Here is a 16,228-nt window from a genome sequence, read left to right on the forward strand (position 1 = left end):
TATCTAATAATATCATATTAAACTCTAAAAGCAGTCTTTGTTAGAATCAATCTTAGACTTCAAATTAACTTTTCTAATTATAATACAATTATAATAACACATTTTAATTTTAATTTTAGTATTATGTATAATGACTTAATGTTTCATGAAAAACAAAATATATAATGGAAATAAGTGTAAACTTAAATATTAAAATCATATTTATTCTTCTACATTATTATTTTAATTTCAAAGAATTGTAATGATTGAAAATAAATAAATAAATAAATATACATATAAATATAAATATATATATATTGTATAAAAGTGTATAAATCTTGTATATTTTAAAATTTAATTTTCTTCAGATTAAAATTTTCAATTGGTTATTTCATTTAATAGAAGTCATTTTTATAAGCTAAAAATATACATAAATTTCCAATGTTTTTCTTTGTTTTAAAAAAATGAAAGTAAGGAACTTCTTTGTGAAGTCTAAAACTCTTGTATAAATCTGTCATCATGTATTCTCATACAAGACGTAAAAAATAATTTTTTTCAATATTTTGATAAATAAATAACATATATATCTATATATACATATATATATATATATATATATATATATACATACATACATACAGTTTTGGTGCATTATTTATCAGCCAATAATTTTAAAATAAGAAAGAAAACATATAGATATAAATATTAACTACACAAACTCAGTACAACAAGTAAATGTTATCCAATTGTTTCTATCTTAGTGGTGCAAAGATATGCTAAAGACATAAGGATACTGAAATATCATAAAAAATAAAAAAAAAAGGATTTAAAAAAGATCTATATATTAATTTTTCTACATCCATTTATAATTCTTTGTACAAAATAGTTTTCGGTGTCTAATGTTATTGATTACTTGCTGATTAATTTTTGTTATAAATTTTGTTCTCAAGCATTATTAGTTCTAATTTATGTTCTAACTTATTTTTTTTATAATTTTTTTTTTAGTTCTAATTTATGATAGAAATCAATGAATTTTATATTTCTAATTTTTTAAATCCAAGATGAATTATTATATCAATTATAGGAATTTCAAAGATAGCTATCTCTATATGTTACAGTTTAACTATCTCTATCTTTATATGTTATATTTTTTTGTTCAACTTTAATGATACAGTTTACTATTTAAAACTTGATTATTTTGAGCAATAAAATTAGTGAAGACTTTGAATCGTCAAAGGTCAAATTAATAAAAAATTTAAAAAATCATAATAGTTGATTGAGGATACTTCATTGAGACATTCTCTTTTGTAAGAAAAGATTGTGCTTTATTATTGCAACTATTTAATAGACATCTTAACAAGTTTATTATATTAATTTAAATATAAAAACTCTATCAAAATTTTATATTTTTATATATACATTTAAAAACTTAATTTTAATATAATTTAAACTCATTTCCTTAAAAGTTTAGGAACCCTCTAAACATTCTTAAATTAACATTTTTTTTTATAGCAATGGAATCATATTATACATATTTGATTTAACTTAATTTAGTTTTTATTGAAGGACTTGAAGCTGAAAATTACACTAACGGTTTTCAATTTATAGAAAAATTAATTTGATGTTAACATTAATAATAATAATAATAAAAAAAAACAAAATCAATATCAAAAATATATAAAAAAAAAAAACATCAAATTCAAAGTTTTATGTCTTTATACATATCTTCATATTACACAAAATATATTACACAAAATGAAGTTACATATATGCATTGTTTCATATTATTGTTTTGTAATTAAAGATCATTTTATGAAGTTCAACAATGTATGTGGATTCTTGTAGGCAATTGTAACATATAATCCCAAAAGTGCACGTGCTTGTAAAGAACTGGAGAACCGAAATGGTAAGAAATGCTTTATAACATGTTCAAAAAATGACATGAATGTGAAAGCGGTGATCCTCTTTAAAAAAGCATCTATAGCTCAAGTTACATAAATACCACTTTCACATTTAGCAAGGTGGTAAAAATATCATGTTAAATTATTCTAAACAAAGCAGTAATGGTAATAAAAAAAACAAACTATTGACTATAGATGATAAAATCTTATACTATGGCACAACAAAGTATCAATATATATATATATATATATATATATATATGTATATATATCCTTGTAAAAAATAATGTCGGCTAATAGATGAAAATTCAATCCCAAACATTTACTGAAAATTAAAAGTTAATAATTTTGAGAATTAATCAGATTGTTGTAATACTTCAAACTTTAAAAACAATCAAAATTTTAAACTCACGTGATGGAGATTTTTTCTAAAATAATTTGTAAGATTTGTTAGGGCACTTAAAATTTGTTCATGCACTAAAATTTTAGAAAATTTTGATGGAATCGAATATTATTATCATATAATAAACATATAACATAATATTTCTAAACAGCTCAATCAAAATTTGAATATTTTAAAAGACTTTGCCACAAATTTACATCCAAACATTTTTTTTTTTTTTTGGAATCTTCATTATAAATAATCACATATGCTTAATAGTTGATACTTTGTTTATAGAATGCAGATATTGAAGCCTTACCTTTTGCAAAATTTTCCAGTGTTTATATATATATATATATATATATATATATACATATATATACATACACATGCATGCCCACTTACACCAATTTAATCCAATGCTCCAAATAGCAATATCTATTTTAAAATTATTTCCAATTTTTTTAGCTTAAAATACACAAAATTGTGGTCGAATTTTTTAATAAGAAATGTATGGAGATTATTGATATTTTCAGCAATTATAAATAAAATGAAAAATAAATAATTATTTATTAATAACTTGAAACTAAAAAAATAAGATTTTTAATTATATTATGAATTGCATGAGGATAGTTTTAAATTATTTCAGAAGATCTATTCTGATTAGAATCATCATATTAAAATAACATTATTTTTTATTGAAATTTTCAGGACAGAAATCTATAAATGATTAAATTATATTTTTTCCATACTATGACTCTAAAAACAATTTAAATAAACTTTCTATGTTCTTTGTCTAGTCTTGATCTTTAACCTTTTCATAAGAATTAGGTATATTTAGGTTTTATTATGTTGTTTATAAATAATTGTATCAACAATCCAAAAACGTTTTGATTGAATTTATTTTTTAAAGGTTTCACAATACATTTATTCAACTAAGAATCATCTATTTAGATACAGACCAAATCAAGAGGTGAATTCTATGTAAAATAGATCAACAATGCTTCAAACAGAGCAAAGAGTGAAAGTGTGACGACCTTATTGGTACATTTAAAATAACTTTTTAGATTGCAAACTCAATGCATTCATTAGAACAAATAAAATTTTACAAACTTATTTTTGACTTAGAAAATGTTAGAGATAGATGATTAAAAAATAAAAATCTATGTTCTTGCCACAAAAACATGAAAAAAAAACTCCCTCTTTGTATGTTTGTGAAGTCCATGTGAAGAGCAAGCTCCTCCATGAAAGCTTTAATTAAACACATATTCTTTCAACTAATAGAGGAGCTTGTTTATTTTTTTCAGATTTATTCTTGCCTTCATTTTTGGAATGTATGTATGTAAGCATGTATGTATTTATAGATTTTTTTTTATTTTTTTTATTTTTTTTATTTTTTATTGTGATTTTTTTGTATATGTGGTGTGTGTATGTATCATTATTAAGGTTTAAAAGGATGAGTAAAGTCATGATGAAACTCTTTAGTCCATTTTTAAAAATAAGGAAAGTAATAAATGATTTTATTACATCTTTCAAAGTAAAAAATAGTGAAATAATTGGTTTACAAATGATCAAGGCAAAAATATTAAATACTACATGTTATGGTAGAGTTTAGTAGAAGAACTAAATTTACTTATAGAATGTTTGTTGTACAAATTGTGGAGGTGAAAATTCTAGCAATAGAGCAAGTGAATTGTATATGTTAGATACCACAAATCACCTTAGTTTTATATTAGTATTTTTACTTTTTTGTATTGTGATGTAAACAATTCTTATTGCACATTATATGTAATGACCATTAATAAGAGACAAGAACAAGCATTAAAATTTGTTAACTTGGATTTGATGGAGTGCATCTTTTGGTTTTGGAATGTGTTCTTTTAGAAATAAATTAAAAACATTGTAGCATTTAAGCCTTATAAACTGCAATCAAAGAGTTTATAACTTATTGTAATTCAACAAAGCTAACACTTTTGGTAGAGGTATTTACCAAGCAGAAATTATTGACAAAATCAAACATAACCGACTTTGATTTTTATTTTAAAACAAACACTTTTTCTTACCTTCTTCTTCTTTCTTTAATTTTTAAGCTATAGAAATCGAATTCAACATTTTTTGTATCCTAAAATCTTCCAAAATCAAATATCAATTTGAATTAAATAAAAAAGTACTTAAAATTATTCAAAAGTGAGAAAATATGAAAATATAAAAGAAAATCATAACACAACAATCATGTGAATTTGCTTTAAAAATAGAATACTTCTAAACACATCCAAGAATATGAGACATATTCATAAAAAATAAAAAATCACAACAATTCTAACCAATTTAAAAGCATCTAAATCTCTCACATCACAAGACTTTCTTTTATGTAAACTCCACTTGTTTTATCTTATAGAATACAAGACACATAGAAGAGCACTCAAGCAAGCCCCTCTAGTCTTCTACACTCCAATAGATAAAAGGAGAGTAGAGGGAAAAACAAAATTAAAATTAAAATAAAATGAAGGAAAGAAAGAAAGAAAGAAACAAAAAATCCCTACCCCTTCCCATCCACCAAGCTTTCCTTATTTATTTATTTATTCATTTACTTATTTTTGTTTTGTTTTGTGCTTTATGTTATTTTTCAATACGTGGTGGAATGAGTTGGACGGCGTAGCGAGGCGCCGGCGCGGCGACGCGAGGGCGACGCGAGCAAGCATCGCGCGAGGAGGAATCCGCCACAGCCCCACGACCACCCGCGCCGTTACGCACCGAGCATCTTCATGTGGAGATGCAAACTCTAGAAGGAATGAAGCGCCTTCACAAGCGTCGTCCACTATAGCAGCATTTGACTCTATCCGCAACTGCCATCGCAAATTTGCACACGTGAAAGTCGCGAAGACCGACGCTTACAGACAGAAGTCGGTTTTTGATGGATTTCACGGAAGGTTGCGCTGCAGGTTCACGGAGCGAACTAACTCTACAGACAGGGTCTCCACGTCTCCCCTATTGTTCTCCTCTCTTCTTCCTCTACTGTTGGTTTGATTAGGGGAACGGCCGGATGGGGCAGAGAAGTCTCGTCCCTCGTGCTCGGGCACTGGTTCAGGATTCAGGTTCGTGATGTGGCGGCATCGGCTGCATTCGGGTGGAAGTTGCTGGATGGGGGTTTGGATAAGATCCTCTTGAATCGACTTGCGCGTCACGGCATGTTCACAACCAGCTCGCACACGCGTAGCCGCCAGGGGCCTCTGGTGGGACTTCGGGGGCTTATGTGTATCTAGGACGATGGAACCGTTACCAACTCGGAGACTATTGATCATGTATTTGATTTGGTGTTGTGAGCTGAAGAGGCAAGGAAGATAGGAAGGAAAAGCAGACAGTGTCATTCCTAGTAAGGTTTTCTTCTTATCCATATATTTTGCAAGGAATTTGAATCAGTTGGAGTATCTGCTGATGGAAGCTGGCGTGGAAGCTCCGTAACCCTGAAGGTCGCGGTGCAAGATCCAACGTCATGCGTGGGAACCCGGTGCTTGGTTCAAAAGAATTGTGCAAAAGCCATCTAACTCAAAGCGTAGAGGGAAAAAAACAAAAAACAAAACAAAACAAAACAAAAAGCCCGAGGTGGTGACTTCATGGAGCATGCGAGCTCGACACGTATGGGTGGCGGAAATGCAAACCTGGAGTTCAACTCAGCCTAGCACAATACTCCAACTATTATGTTCGACACCCCTGGCGTTTCCTCTTGAAATTTCCGTCGCCACGAATCAGCCCTTGCGTGCATCTTCGAAGCAACAAGGCTAACGAAGTGCTGTTCGGAATCATGAACATGAGCTGAAAAGGAACATCCGTTGGGGGTGCGGTAGGCGACTGATGTCACAAAACGTCAGCAGGGTTGTGGTCTACTTCATGATTCCGAGAGCCCAACCTCAGCCTTGCCTTCCACAGGCAATGAAGGATCTTCTAGTTGCGTCTGTACCAATCTTTATTTAAGACAGTGTTACGTGAACATTTTCCAGACAGTCAATTCCCCACGCAAACCTTCTCCAGGCGGTCATTGAACTCAGCTCTATGACGTCGGAATGTGACCATGCACCCTTCGGAATGTAATAATGTACATTTAATCCCAGAGGAATCGTCCATCTGCTTTCCAGGTTGCTACGTCATAGACTGTAAACTTGGGTCAGCATGCTGAAGCCACAAGTAAAAATTTCTGGGCATCGTCATGGAATGTCACAGAATCTCGATAGGTTTCCCAGAGTCCCATTTTTATCACATGTTGAGCCGCTTTGACGAATGTGCTGAATCAGTGCGAGGGAAAGGCCGCGAGCTGCAATGGAACTCTCGCCTCCGGTACTTTTTGCGCTTCTTCTAATCAACGAGAGGTTGCCAAGCGACTGAGGGTGAAACCTTAGAGGAAACCCAAAGATCTGGAACGTGTGGTACCGCACGTACGATAAAACTTTTCACACTTTTCGATAGGAAAATGAATTGCTCCGCCATTCGAATTTCAACCGGGACCTTGAGAGATTGACTTAGCATTTGATGCTTCGACCCAGCGACAACGAAGACGTTCTACAGTGCTTCAACGTCGTGAGACTATGGCGACGGCAGCATCCTCTTCTAAAAAAATACATTTTCTGACAGTACCGAGCTTGACTGTGGGGAAGCACGTTGAATTCAAAATGGCATAAGGACAGCATGGGCAGTAACATGATTGACTCAATAGACGGTTCACAAAATTCTTGCAGGTAGCACTTCTTTGGAAGCATGACACCGCACGAACAGAAAACAGTTTTCTATCTTGGGAACAAAGACAGATTCAAACATCAACTTGGGTTCGCTCTCAGAGCACACCCATGAACAGTGCCAGCGCTGGAAAAACTACCCATGCGGATCTTTTTCGACCCTTAACACACCGCTCATTGCTCATCTCAGCTATTGTGTCTTTGCAAAAAGGCGTTACTGGACATGCTCTGCGTCCTTGAATAAGCAGTGGAACTGTATCTAGGGGCAGGCAAACCTGGCTCAGGAGTTTCTACTCCCGTGACCCCTATTTAAAATATGTCCTCTCGACCCCTAAGTACACATGAGAATCCTTGTCTTGGACATCAAGGATCTATTCTGAGAGTGCCATTAATGAGCTACGAATATCCAAAGGAGGTCCTAGTGCACTCTTGAGCGGTGCAAATCGCAGAATCTAAACTTGCGGTTCAATTATTTACACTATTTGAACATCAGATTCGCTGGCTGCGCTTACCGCCATTCGAAGGGTCAGGGTGATTGGGATGCCGCTTAGGGACTGTAAATAGTTTGCGGTCTTGAAGTCGGTGCAATAGTGGTACAACTTTTGCCCATTTCATTACACATTGTTTGTTTCTGTCATCACTCGAAAGGTGGTGCGAAATGTGAACCACACGATATCACTGTGTCTCAGAGGTTATCATCAGACAAACAGAAGCAGAAACAGTGTGTTCCGAAACAGGAACAGCAACATCTCGACTTTGAACAATGGGTTCGTTCGAAATCTGAACCATGGACAATATAATATTCTATCATAAAAATATCGATGATACTAAACCCTGAAACCCTGAAACTCTGAAGACTATTGTACTTTCTCAGGACGGATGCACCTTCCACAACTAATTATGCTTCTCTCTCATAATTCCTTAAGTGGCAATCAATACAAGGATTGACGTGAAGTGCAAATTTCAGAAAACATGTTGAAGACGCTTTGCTGAAAACCCATCAACCAATGTCGAACTGATACTGTACAAGTCTAGTGGCCATTGACATGCTGGTCATGGTGCACTTCTTTTGCTCAGGAATGTGAAACAACTTATAGCGTTGAGATGAGGGACTCGTGCGTTCGATCTCCGATGACACTCCACAAATCTCACAGAGCTGTACGCATAGTGAGAGCATCCAAGGATTGAAAGTGAATATTTTGCAAGTTTCATTAATTAGGGCATGTATTTCTTAGCTTCCATACCTTCGATGATCCAATATAATCTGCATTTTCATATTTCTCCTTCTTATACTGGCGCATGTACGGTGTTTATTTGCATTCAATAAACTTATGTGCTTTCCAGGAACAATTCCCTTCGACATTATCTCGTTGGACACGAGAAACAGAGTCTGTACAGATCGCGACGATCAAGGATCGACATCGTCCACCAAGCAGACTTCATCAGCATAAATATTTCGAAAGATCGTGCTAATTAGCTATCTACAGCATTTTTATCAAGAAATATTTTTCACAACTGAATTTCATGCCAAAAAAGAGAACATCAACAAAAGGAATCAACAAGGAATTAATTGAAATGTTCTGTGCGGGTGACATATAACTACATCTCTGGGATCATTTAATGTCCCAGTGGAATGGCCCGCGCTCTCGCCTCACATGAAAGCAGCCAAGAGACATTTTAAGGCTATGCTCAATTTGTGTGTGTGCATAAACATATTTAAATGTAAGTGAGCATATAATTTGAGCGAGTTTGATTCATTTGGACCATAAATTAATATTAGGGTAGCCTTAATTAAACAGATGTACAAAAATAGGGTTGATATTGTTAGGTCGCTCTGCTTCCATACCATTCGTGGGTGAGGGTGAGTGTTGCTTCGCACGAACCATCCCCAGATGCTCCAGATGAAGAGCAACGCGAGGGACCTGTAAAGCAAGATCATTTAAACTGTCTATTATCATACTTACTCTCGTCTAAATCAAGACAAGTTCACTGCATTTCTCCACACGGCCTCTCCCTCCGCTAAATGTAGTAGTTAAGTGAAGAGCTTCAGAGCAACAGCTATTTCTTTGAAGAATACACGATTGAGTGTAAAGACCTGCTCGAAGTAGTTACGTTTTGGACCAAGGCCAAAGAATTCGGTAGGGTGACATCCGAATGATGTTCCGTATTGAGCCCCATGATGTTCTCATCATGTCGGTGTTTTTTCATCTGCTCCTTGAGGTCTTCTTGAAGTCTCCAACTTAAACCAACCCAAATCAGATCCACCCAACAAGACACCCCAGGAATTGAAACGTTGATGTGAAACCTCTCGGCATATTAGTGGTCTATCTAACTTAAGGTTGAAAATCAATATCTACTGCGAAACAATACCTACCTGCAACATTTCAAATGCAGAACACAGTCTCAAATCTTAAGGAAGAGAATAAATGTGTGTTCCACGCATACGTTTACACTCTCAGCCATTGAAGAATAAGAAAAAATCTTGGCCGACATCACAGGGGTTTCAACCTGTACCCATTTCAATCAGATCCAACGAGGGTAAGAGCCGTGATCAAATCCTAGCGAGCAATGACTCAGCCTTCACATCGCAAGTTTGATTGTCCCAGAGTAGAGTATAGCAGTAACACAAATCCTTGATGTGCAGAATTTGGGGATTCAGATCATGGCTGACGATTGAGATGAAAAGCCGCAGAAGCCATAAGTGTTGTACCACTTCTGCCCTAAGTCCAAATCGAAGCAAATTCGAGTCAGACTGATGTGTCTCAGGCTTCGAGTACAATTCCTCCGCCCTCACTAAGAGAGGTGAATGTGCATGATTAACCCCGCATCACGGTACTCTGAATGGGATTGTCGCGATTTTTATTCACACAGACCCTGTGGTTCAAAAGCCTTGACAAGCTATCCGAAGATGAATGCCACACCAAAGATGAATCGTGCTGCGGGGCTCTCGCAGCACTAAATCAATCCAAGAAGCTAATCAAATACCTATTTCCTTCGGCAAGGCAACAACAGAGGATTCAGAAGCTGAGGTTCAAGGACACAAACAATTTCACTTCGCAACATTCTCACACAAACACGCTCAATCCTCTTCAATTCCTGCACACAAAACAGTTATGTCTTCGTGCCTATCGGCTTCGCAACTATATGAGCGTCCAGATTTCAGAGACCTTGGCGCTAGATTGCCTTCGATTGAGTTAAGGAATTTCAACGAGCAGCGCCGGTGCCGCTTCAATCTTCAGGGCATCTCTGCGGGACCCGCTGCAAAGTAATTGCCGCACACCCGCTTCCAAAACCCTAAAAAGCAAAGGGGAATAAGCAAAAAAGCAAAAGTTTGGCAGGGCACCGCACTGTGCATTGTTTTCACAAGGAAGCCAAGTAGATTATAATTTACATATATATATATATATACATATGCGAATTGATGCATTGACCAGGGTTTTGGCAAAATTGATCCTACATTATGATCATTTATGTACTACATAACCAATAGGTAAAGAAAACCCTCTACTGAATAGATGGTAGCAATATTTTATGAGAACATATAGGGAACACATGATTGTAATACATGACCCATATTTGATTAGGGAGTTCCATAAAGAGTTGATAAAGATCAGTTGAACTCACATCATGATTTGACAAAAACGCCATTTTTGAACTCTCTCTTTCACACATAAAAAGTAAGGTAACTATTTCAACTCTGATATGATAGCAACTTGAATCTTGGCTTAAATGTTCAATATTGCCTCAAATATGCATAGAAATGCATCCAAAAATTGTCAGACAAAAGCATTCAAAAAGGTAAAATATCAATACAACCAAGGCATTTAGCTTCCAAGATTGCCATAGATCAAGAGCCTTGTTTTGCTCAAAGAACATGATAGTTTTGACAATCATGGTGGTTCTTTAGTAATGCTTACATTGTTGTGGATTTGCTATCCTATGTTGAAACAATAAAGAATTCCTATGAGTACATGTCTATCATAGACTTCAGTAGGTACTAGATTAGTGACAAGATTGGTCGTGGTTTCCAAAATGCATATAATCTCATCTATAAACCTATGTTGCTAGCCAAGCCATACCAAATTATGTATTTTGTGAGCATGCTCTATTGTAGCACTTTGCATTGTGAGCCACCAATGGCGATTAAAATTGTCAACTTCCAAAGCCTTTCAAGCTTGTATCAAGTTTTAAAATCTATGTAGACAAGACATATCCATTGACAATGTGATTGTATATGAGCAAGGTATGGTTAGTATTGATATGCTTTGTGCTTGCTTGAATTCCTTTGCAACTACTTTCAAGGCATAATGCAAAATTTTATAAACTACCTTGCACAATATAGTATTGGAATGTGTGGTTAAGTGTCATGTAGCATCATAAACTAGCCTTTGTCAAACTAGCCAACTGAGCATTGATGGCCAAGCTAATCTTCTTACATACATCATTAAGGTTGCCTCTGGAAATCATGATCCGATCCTTTAATGTACGATGTAGATCTTCAAGCCATGATATTGTATAATGGCCATAATGGTAAATCTGATTAGTCTAAAGTTTCATAAACTTTGTATAATATGGAGACAATCAAATTATATTAACATATCTCATTACAACACTATCAAAATCACATTTTAGGCCATTCATGGCTTCTTTGTACTCCTTGATATAGATTGTGTAGACCACTCTCTTCTATGTCATCATAAAGACCTCAAAAGCAATGGCATCTTAGATAATGGGCTTGACATTTGATAGTACATTTTTTTTAATGTGCCACAAGCATAGCAAATGCTATGTTCCAACATTTGGAAAGACAATGTCCATTACATGCATCAATGAAGGCTCGCAATTGATCACGAAAACATATGGAAGCATTGATGTAAACACAAATAATATTTATTTTAGAGATCAAACATAGTTGTCTTCTTTCTCTGCATACATAAAGCAAAAACATAGCAAAAAAGACTGATTAATGCTTGTGTTGGTAGCAACATGAAGTAATGGCATTCAAAAGCAATTTTTCTTATATGTTGATTCCAATAAGATAATGTTGAGTACATATTTATATTGGTGTGTCAGTTCAATTACCTTAGAAGGTGCAAAGAACAAGTGAAAAAGCCTACCATTGTTGTCTAATTTCTTTGTCTAGAAGACATTACTACTCTCTAATTCATCTAAGAGGACTTCTAAAGAAGTTTTGTTATTAAATTCTTCTCATTTCAAGGCATCTCAAAGGTTATATATATTCCTTCAAATGCATCTACTATTCAGATTCAATTGTATTATTATAATATAGACAACTTGAGAAGAGGCACCAACATCAAAGAAGTTTCAAATCTTTCAAATTTTGTTAGTTGACAAGTTTCTTATTGATAGATAGGCTGCCATATCAATGACTAGGCAGTAGTTGTGTTCTGCATTTACTACGTAAGATGTCCATGTTGCATCCTCTTCTCATGAGGTACATCATAGTTTGATTTAGAAGAGACACCAACATTATTTAGATGTGGTGGCTCAAATCATACCACTGATAGTATGCTTACATTGATGGACATAGCAAAGAAAGACAATGCATGTAAGTCTTGTATTAAAGAACGTGTGGTTGTGCATTTGTTAAAGTACAAATCCATGACAATAGGCAAAATCTTTTAAGTTGGCCTCTCTTTCCTCTAGTATTACATAGATCCACTCAATAGATGGCTAAATTTGGTGCTATTGTTGTTGCATGTATTGCGATGGTTGTAGGTACTTATTGAAAGGAAGAAAAAGGAAAAAGAATAATCCATTAATGAATACAAAAGCATAGTACATTGTGCCTTAGCAACAATGTATTACATACTTCTATTAATTTGTAAAAAATCCAAGAAACAAAAGCATGTGGAAGGGTGTGGAGTGCATGTGGGAAGCTTGTCATGGTGTAGTGTGGTTAAAGGGTGAGATTTGAGCATTTAAATCAAGGTTCAAGTTATTATCATATCATGGTTGAAATAGTTACCTTACTTTTTGTAAAAGCAAGAGAGAGAGAAAGAGAGAGAAAGAGAGAGCAAAAATGACATTTTTGTCAAATCATGATGCAAGTTCAACTAGTCTTTTATCAACTCTCTATAGAATTCTTTAATCAAATATGGATCACTTGTTACGATCAAGTGACTTCTACATAATATTATAAAATATTGATGCCATTTGTTTAGTAGAGGGTTTTACTTACTTTTTGGCTGTGCAGTACATAAATGGTTATAATATAGGATCAATTTTGTAAAAAATCTAATCAATGCATCAATTTCCTATATATATATATATATATATATATAATTATTATATAATTCTTTTAATTGTTACATATATTTTGGTTTTTAATGCATTTTTATGTCTTGTTTATTTTATGACATACAAGTTTTGTTATATTGTAGTACATGTATTATGGTATCTTCTCTCCTTCCCTCCCTTTTCAATAAAGTTGGTATTTAGTGTCATTGTTTTAGAGATATTTTTGCATGCATTACTTAGTAGTAGAGCATGTGGATAAGTTAAAGGATAAACCTATGAAATTTTGGAAAATCTAGAAAAGTATCCATGTGGATATTTTTGAGGATTTATAAATATTAAGAAAAAAAAGTACAATCAAACCAATATTCATTATATATATATATATATATATATATATATAATTTTTAAATAAAAATATAGTAGTGCACATATATCAAGCATTTGGACAATATTATACCAATCAAAATATTTAGGTTTTGCTTTGTTGTAGATGTTGATTGGAGTAGAAATACACAGTGTTGTGGAATTGGATGGATGGCAATATCAATCATTAAATTGTTTTTGAACAAGTGCATACTGAAAAAATATATTTTTGTATTTTCTTTTGATAGAGTGACTAAAAATTAAAGTTCCAACGTCAATTTAGTTATTATGAAAATTTTAGATATTGATGTTGGTAGCAACATTAGCATTTGTAATATAAAAAAATATTATAAAATAATATAATAATATATATAACTTTTTTTAATATTTTATTTATCTATTACATTGATATTTTGTATTATTATTATATTATGAATATTTAAAAACAGATAAATTCTATTGATATTATTTTTTAAATATTTTATTTTTCCATAATTTTTTTATATATAATATTCATGGAATCAAAATATTAGAAAATTATGTATATATAAGACATACTGTATATGTAATAACAAAATAAAAATAAGAATCAATATTGATTATCACTTTGACTTTGAATTTTTTCAAATTAGATTATAATAAGAAAAAATTGTGTGTATTAATGTTTGTGATTTTTCTTAATTTTACTCTTTAAAAAAATTAACATGTAAATAAATGAAAATAAATTAATATTTTTTTAGTAAGTATAAAAAATTTACTTATATAATAATTAATTATCTATATAACATAGTAAATATAATAAGATATGAGTATTTGGTTTTTAAGATGTATTAAATGTTTAATATTATTTCTTAATATATGTGTTATTTATTATAGTTCTATGTGTAACAAATACCAATAAATATTGCAAAATAAATCAATATTTTTTTTGATTATTAATAAAAAAAAAATATATTTATAAATTATTGTATATTTAATTATACTAATATAATTAATATAATCATCTATATCAAAAAAAAATAGATATAATTTTTTAAAAAATTAAGTATAAAAATAGAATTAAAAATAAAAAAGAATAAAAATTATATTATAAAAACCATGTTAATGAATAAATAAAATACATAAAATATATTTTATAATTTTTTATAATATCAAAGATATTTATATATATTTAATATATTATAAATATTTATAAGTAAAAAAGAATTAATTTTGCTATTATTCATGAATTTTTGAGATATCAAAAGTATTTGTGGTCTTTGTAAAAAATAATGATAATAATATGAAGATTTGTTTAATTCCATCATATATAAATAAGAACCTTCAATTCTTTTATTTTTTTTTTTATTTTGAAACCGTAATTGTTTTGCATTCTCTACAACTATTTTTTTCGGCAATCCAACCTCCTATAAGGTCCAAATTCTATTTTAATTTTTTTTTCTTGGTCCTAGTTTTTTCAATACTATATTATTATATTTGGATGTTTTTTTTAATTGAATTAAATAGAAGTAGATAGAAACATGTTAGATAGATACTATTTTCTTTAAAAATAATCAAGTAAGTTTTTGTGATGTAGATTAAATCTTTAGATCTTCTTAAATATGTCACATTGCTTTTATTATATTTTAGTGTTTATTCAAGACTCTATAACTTTTATATATATGGCAATATTTATTATAGTTTGTTTTTATTTTGTACCTAATTCTTTTTTGCTTATTCTCTTTCATTATAATAACATATAAGTGTATTATCTATTTAAAGTTCTATATAGATTTATATCTTCAAAATTTTTATTGACTTCTACTGCCATTGCACCATATTTTTTGTTATTAAATGAATTTTTATCTACACCACTACACTTATAAATGCAATCAAACAAAAAATATATATATATGAATTAAACACCCATTTTTTTGTTATCAAAGGAATTTTTATCTACACTACTACACTTATAAATACAATCAAACAAGAAACAATAAATATGAATAAAACATCCATTGTTAGTTATTTTTTTATACTACAACTTTGCAAATTAATAAAAACATCTTTAATTTTTAGTTTTAGTGCCTATTTTTGATAATTAGTTTCTAATTACCTAACCAATAGTTTTTTAGACACACTCTAATCAAGAAGATGTTATCAGCCAGAAAAGATTAGAAGATTCAGAAATAAAATTAGATCTTCTCAAAACATTGTGTACTTGTTTACTCTGTGTGTTTGTAATAGATCTTAATAAGAAATCTATATAGTCAGCAAGGAAGACACTTTTATTATTTGGATTGATTTTTTCAAGAAAAATAATTGTGTTAATTCCTTTAGAAACATTGTCTTAAAGAAAACATTAGCAAGTCTCTTATGGGCATTGTTTTACAATGCAATTGTTAATTGGAATTATCGTAAATAATTATTTTGTTAGCAAAGAAACAACTTTGTTTGCAAGATAAGTGTTAGTATTAATTTAATTGGTTTTGGATAATTACTTAAGAAGACTGCGTGGGGTTGAGAAGATGTTATTTGACTAAACCTTCTTATCTAATGGTTAGCTTGGTTGCCATTCCACAGCATTAAGTAGTTAGACTACAACTAATAGAAGAACTAGTTGTTGAGTAAAGATT

General features: G+C 31.6%; 1 protein-coding gene across 10 annotated transcripts; it reads right to left on the reverse strand.

Moving 5' to 3' along the window:
* Positions 1 to 7,645: 7,645 nt before the first annotated feature.
* LOC112295047 (uncharacterized) lies at positions 7,646 to 10,437 on the reverse strand. 10 transcript variants are annotated; one of them, XR_012219506.2, is made up of 4 exons: positions 10,399 to 10,437; positions 9,085 to 10,283; positions 8,836 to 8,911; positions 8,510 to 8,634 (listed from the first exon to the last, which is right to left on the reverse strand). XR_012219506.2 is itself a non-coding variant. In XM_073540561.1 (3 exons), exons 1-3 carry the CDS (start codon positions 9,195 to 9,197, stop codon positions 7,990 to 7,992), a joined length of 345 nt encoding a protein of 114 aa, XP_073396662.1. In that variant the 5' UTR covers positions 9,198 to 9,217; the 3' UTR covers positions 7,646 to 7,989. The 10 variants fall into 10 exon arrangements, 3 of the variants coding, with proteins under 3 accessions (XP_073396662.1, XP_073396663.1, XP_073396661.1); XR_012219507.2 differs by lacking the exon at positions 8,510 to 8,634 and having other exon boundaries at positions 8,728 to 8,911; positions 9,085 to 9,497; positions 9,700 to 10,283; XR_016498267.1 differs by lacking the exon at positions 8,510 to 8,634 and having other exon boundaries at positions 8,728 to 8,911; positions 9,085 to 9,228; positions 9,435 to 10,283.
* Positions 10,438 to 16,228: the final 5,791 nt, after the last annotated feature.

Source organism: Physcomitrium patens, chromosome 18, assembly GCF_059467195.1.
Source record: "Physcomitrium patens ecotype Gransden chromosome 18, ASM5946719v1, whole genome shotgun sequence".
NCBI lineage: Eukaryota > Viridiplantae > Streptophyta > Bryopsida > Funariales > Funariaceae > Physcomitrium > Physcomitrium patens.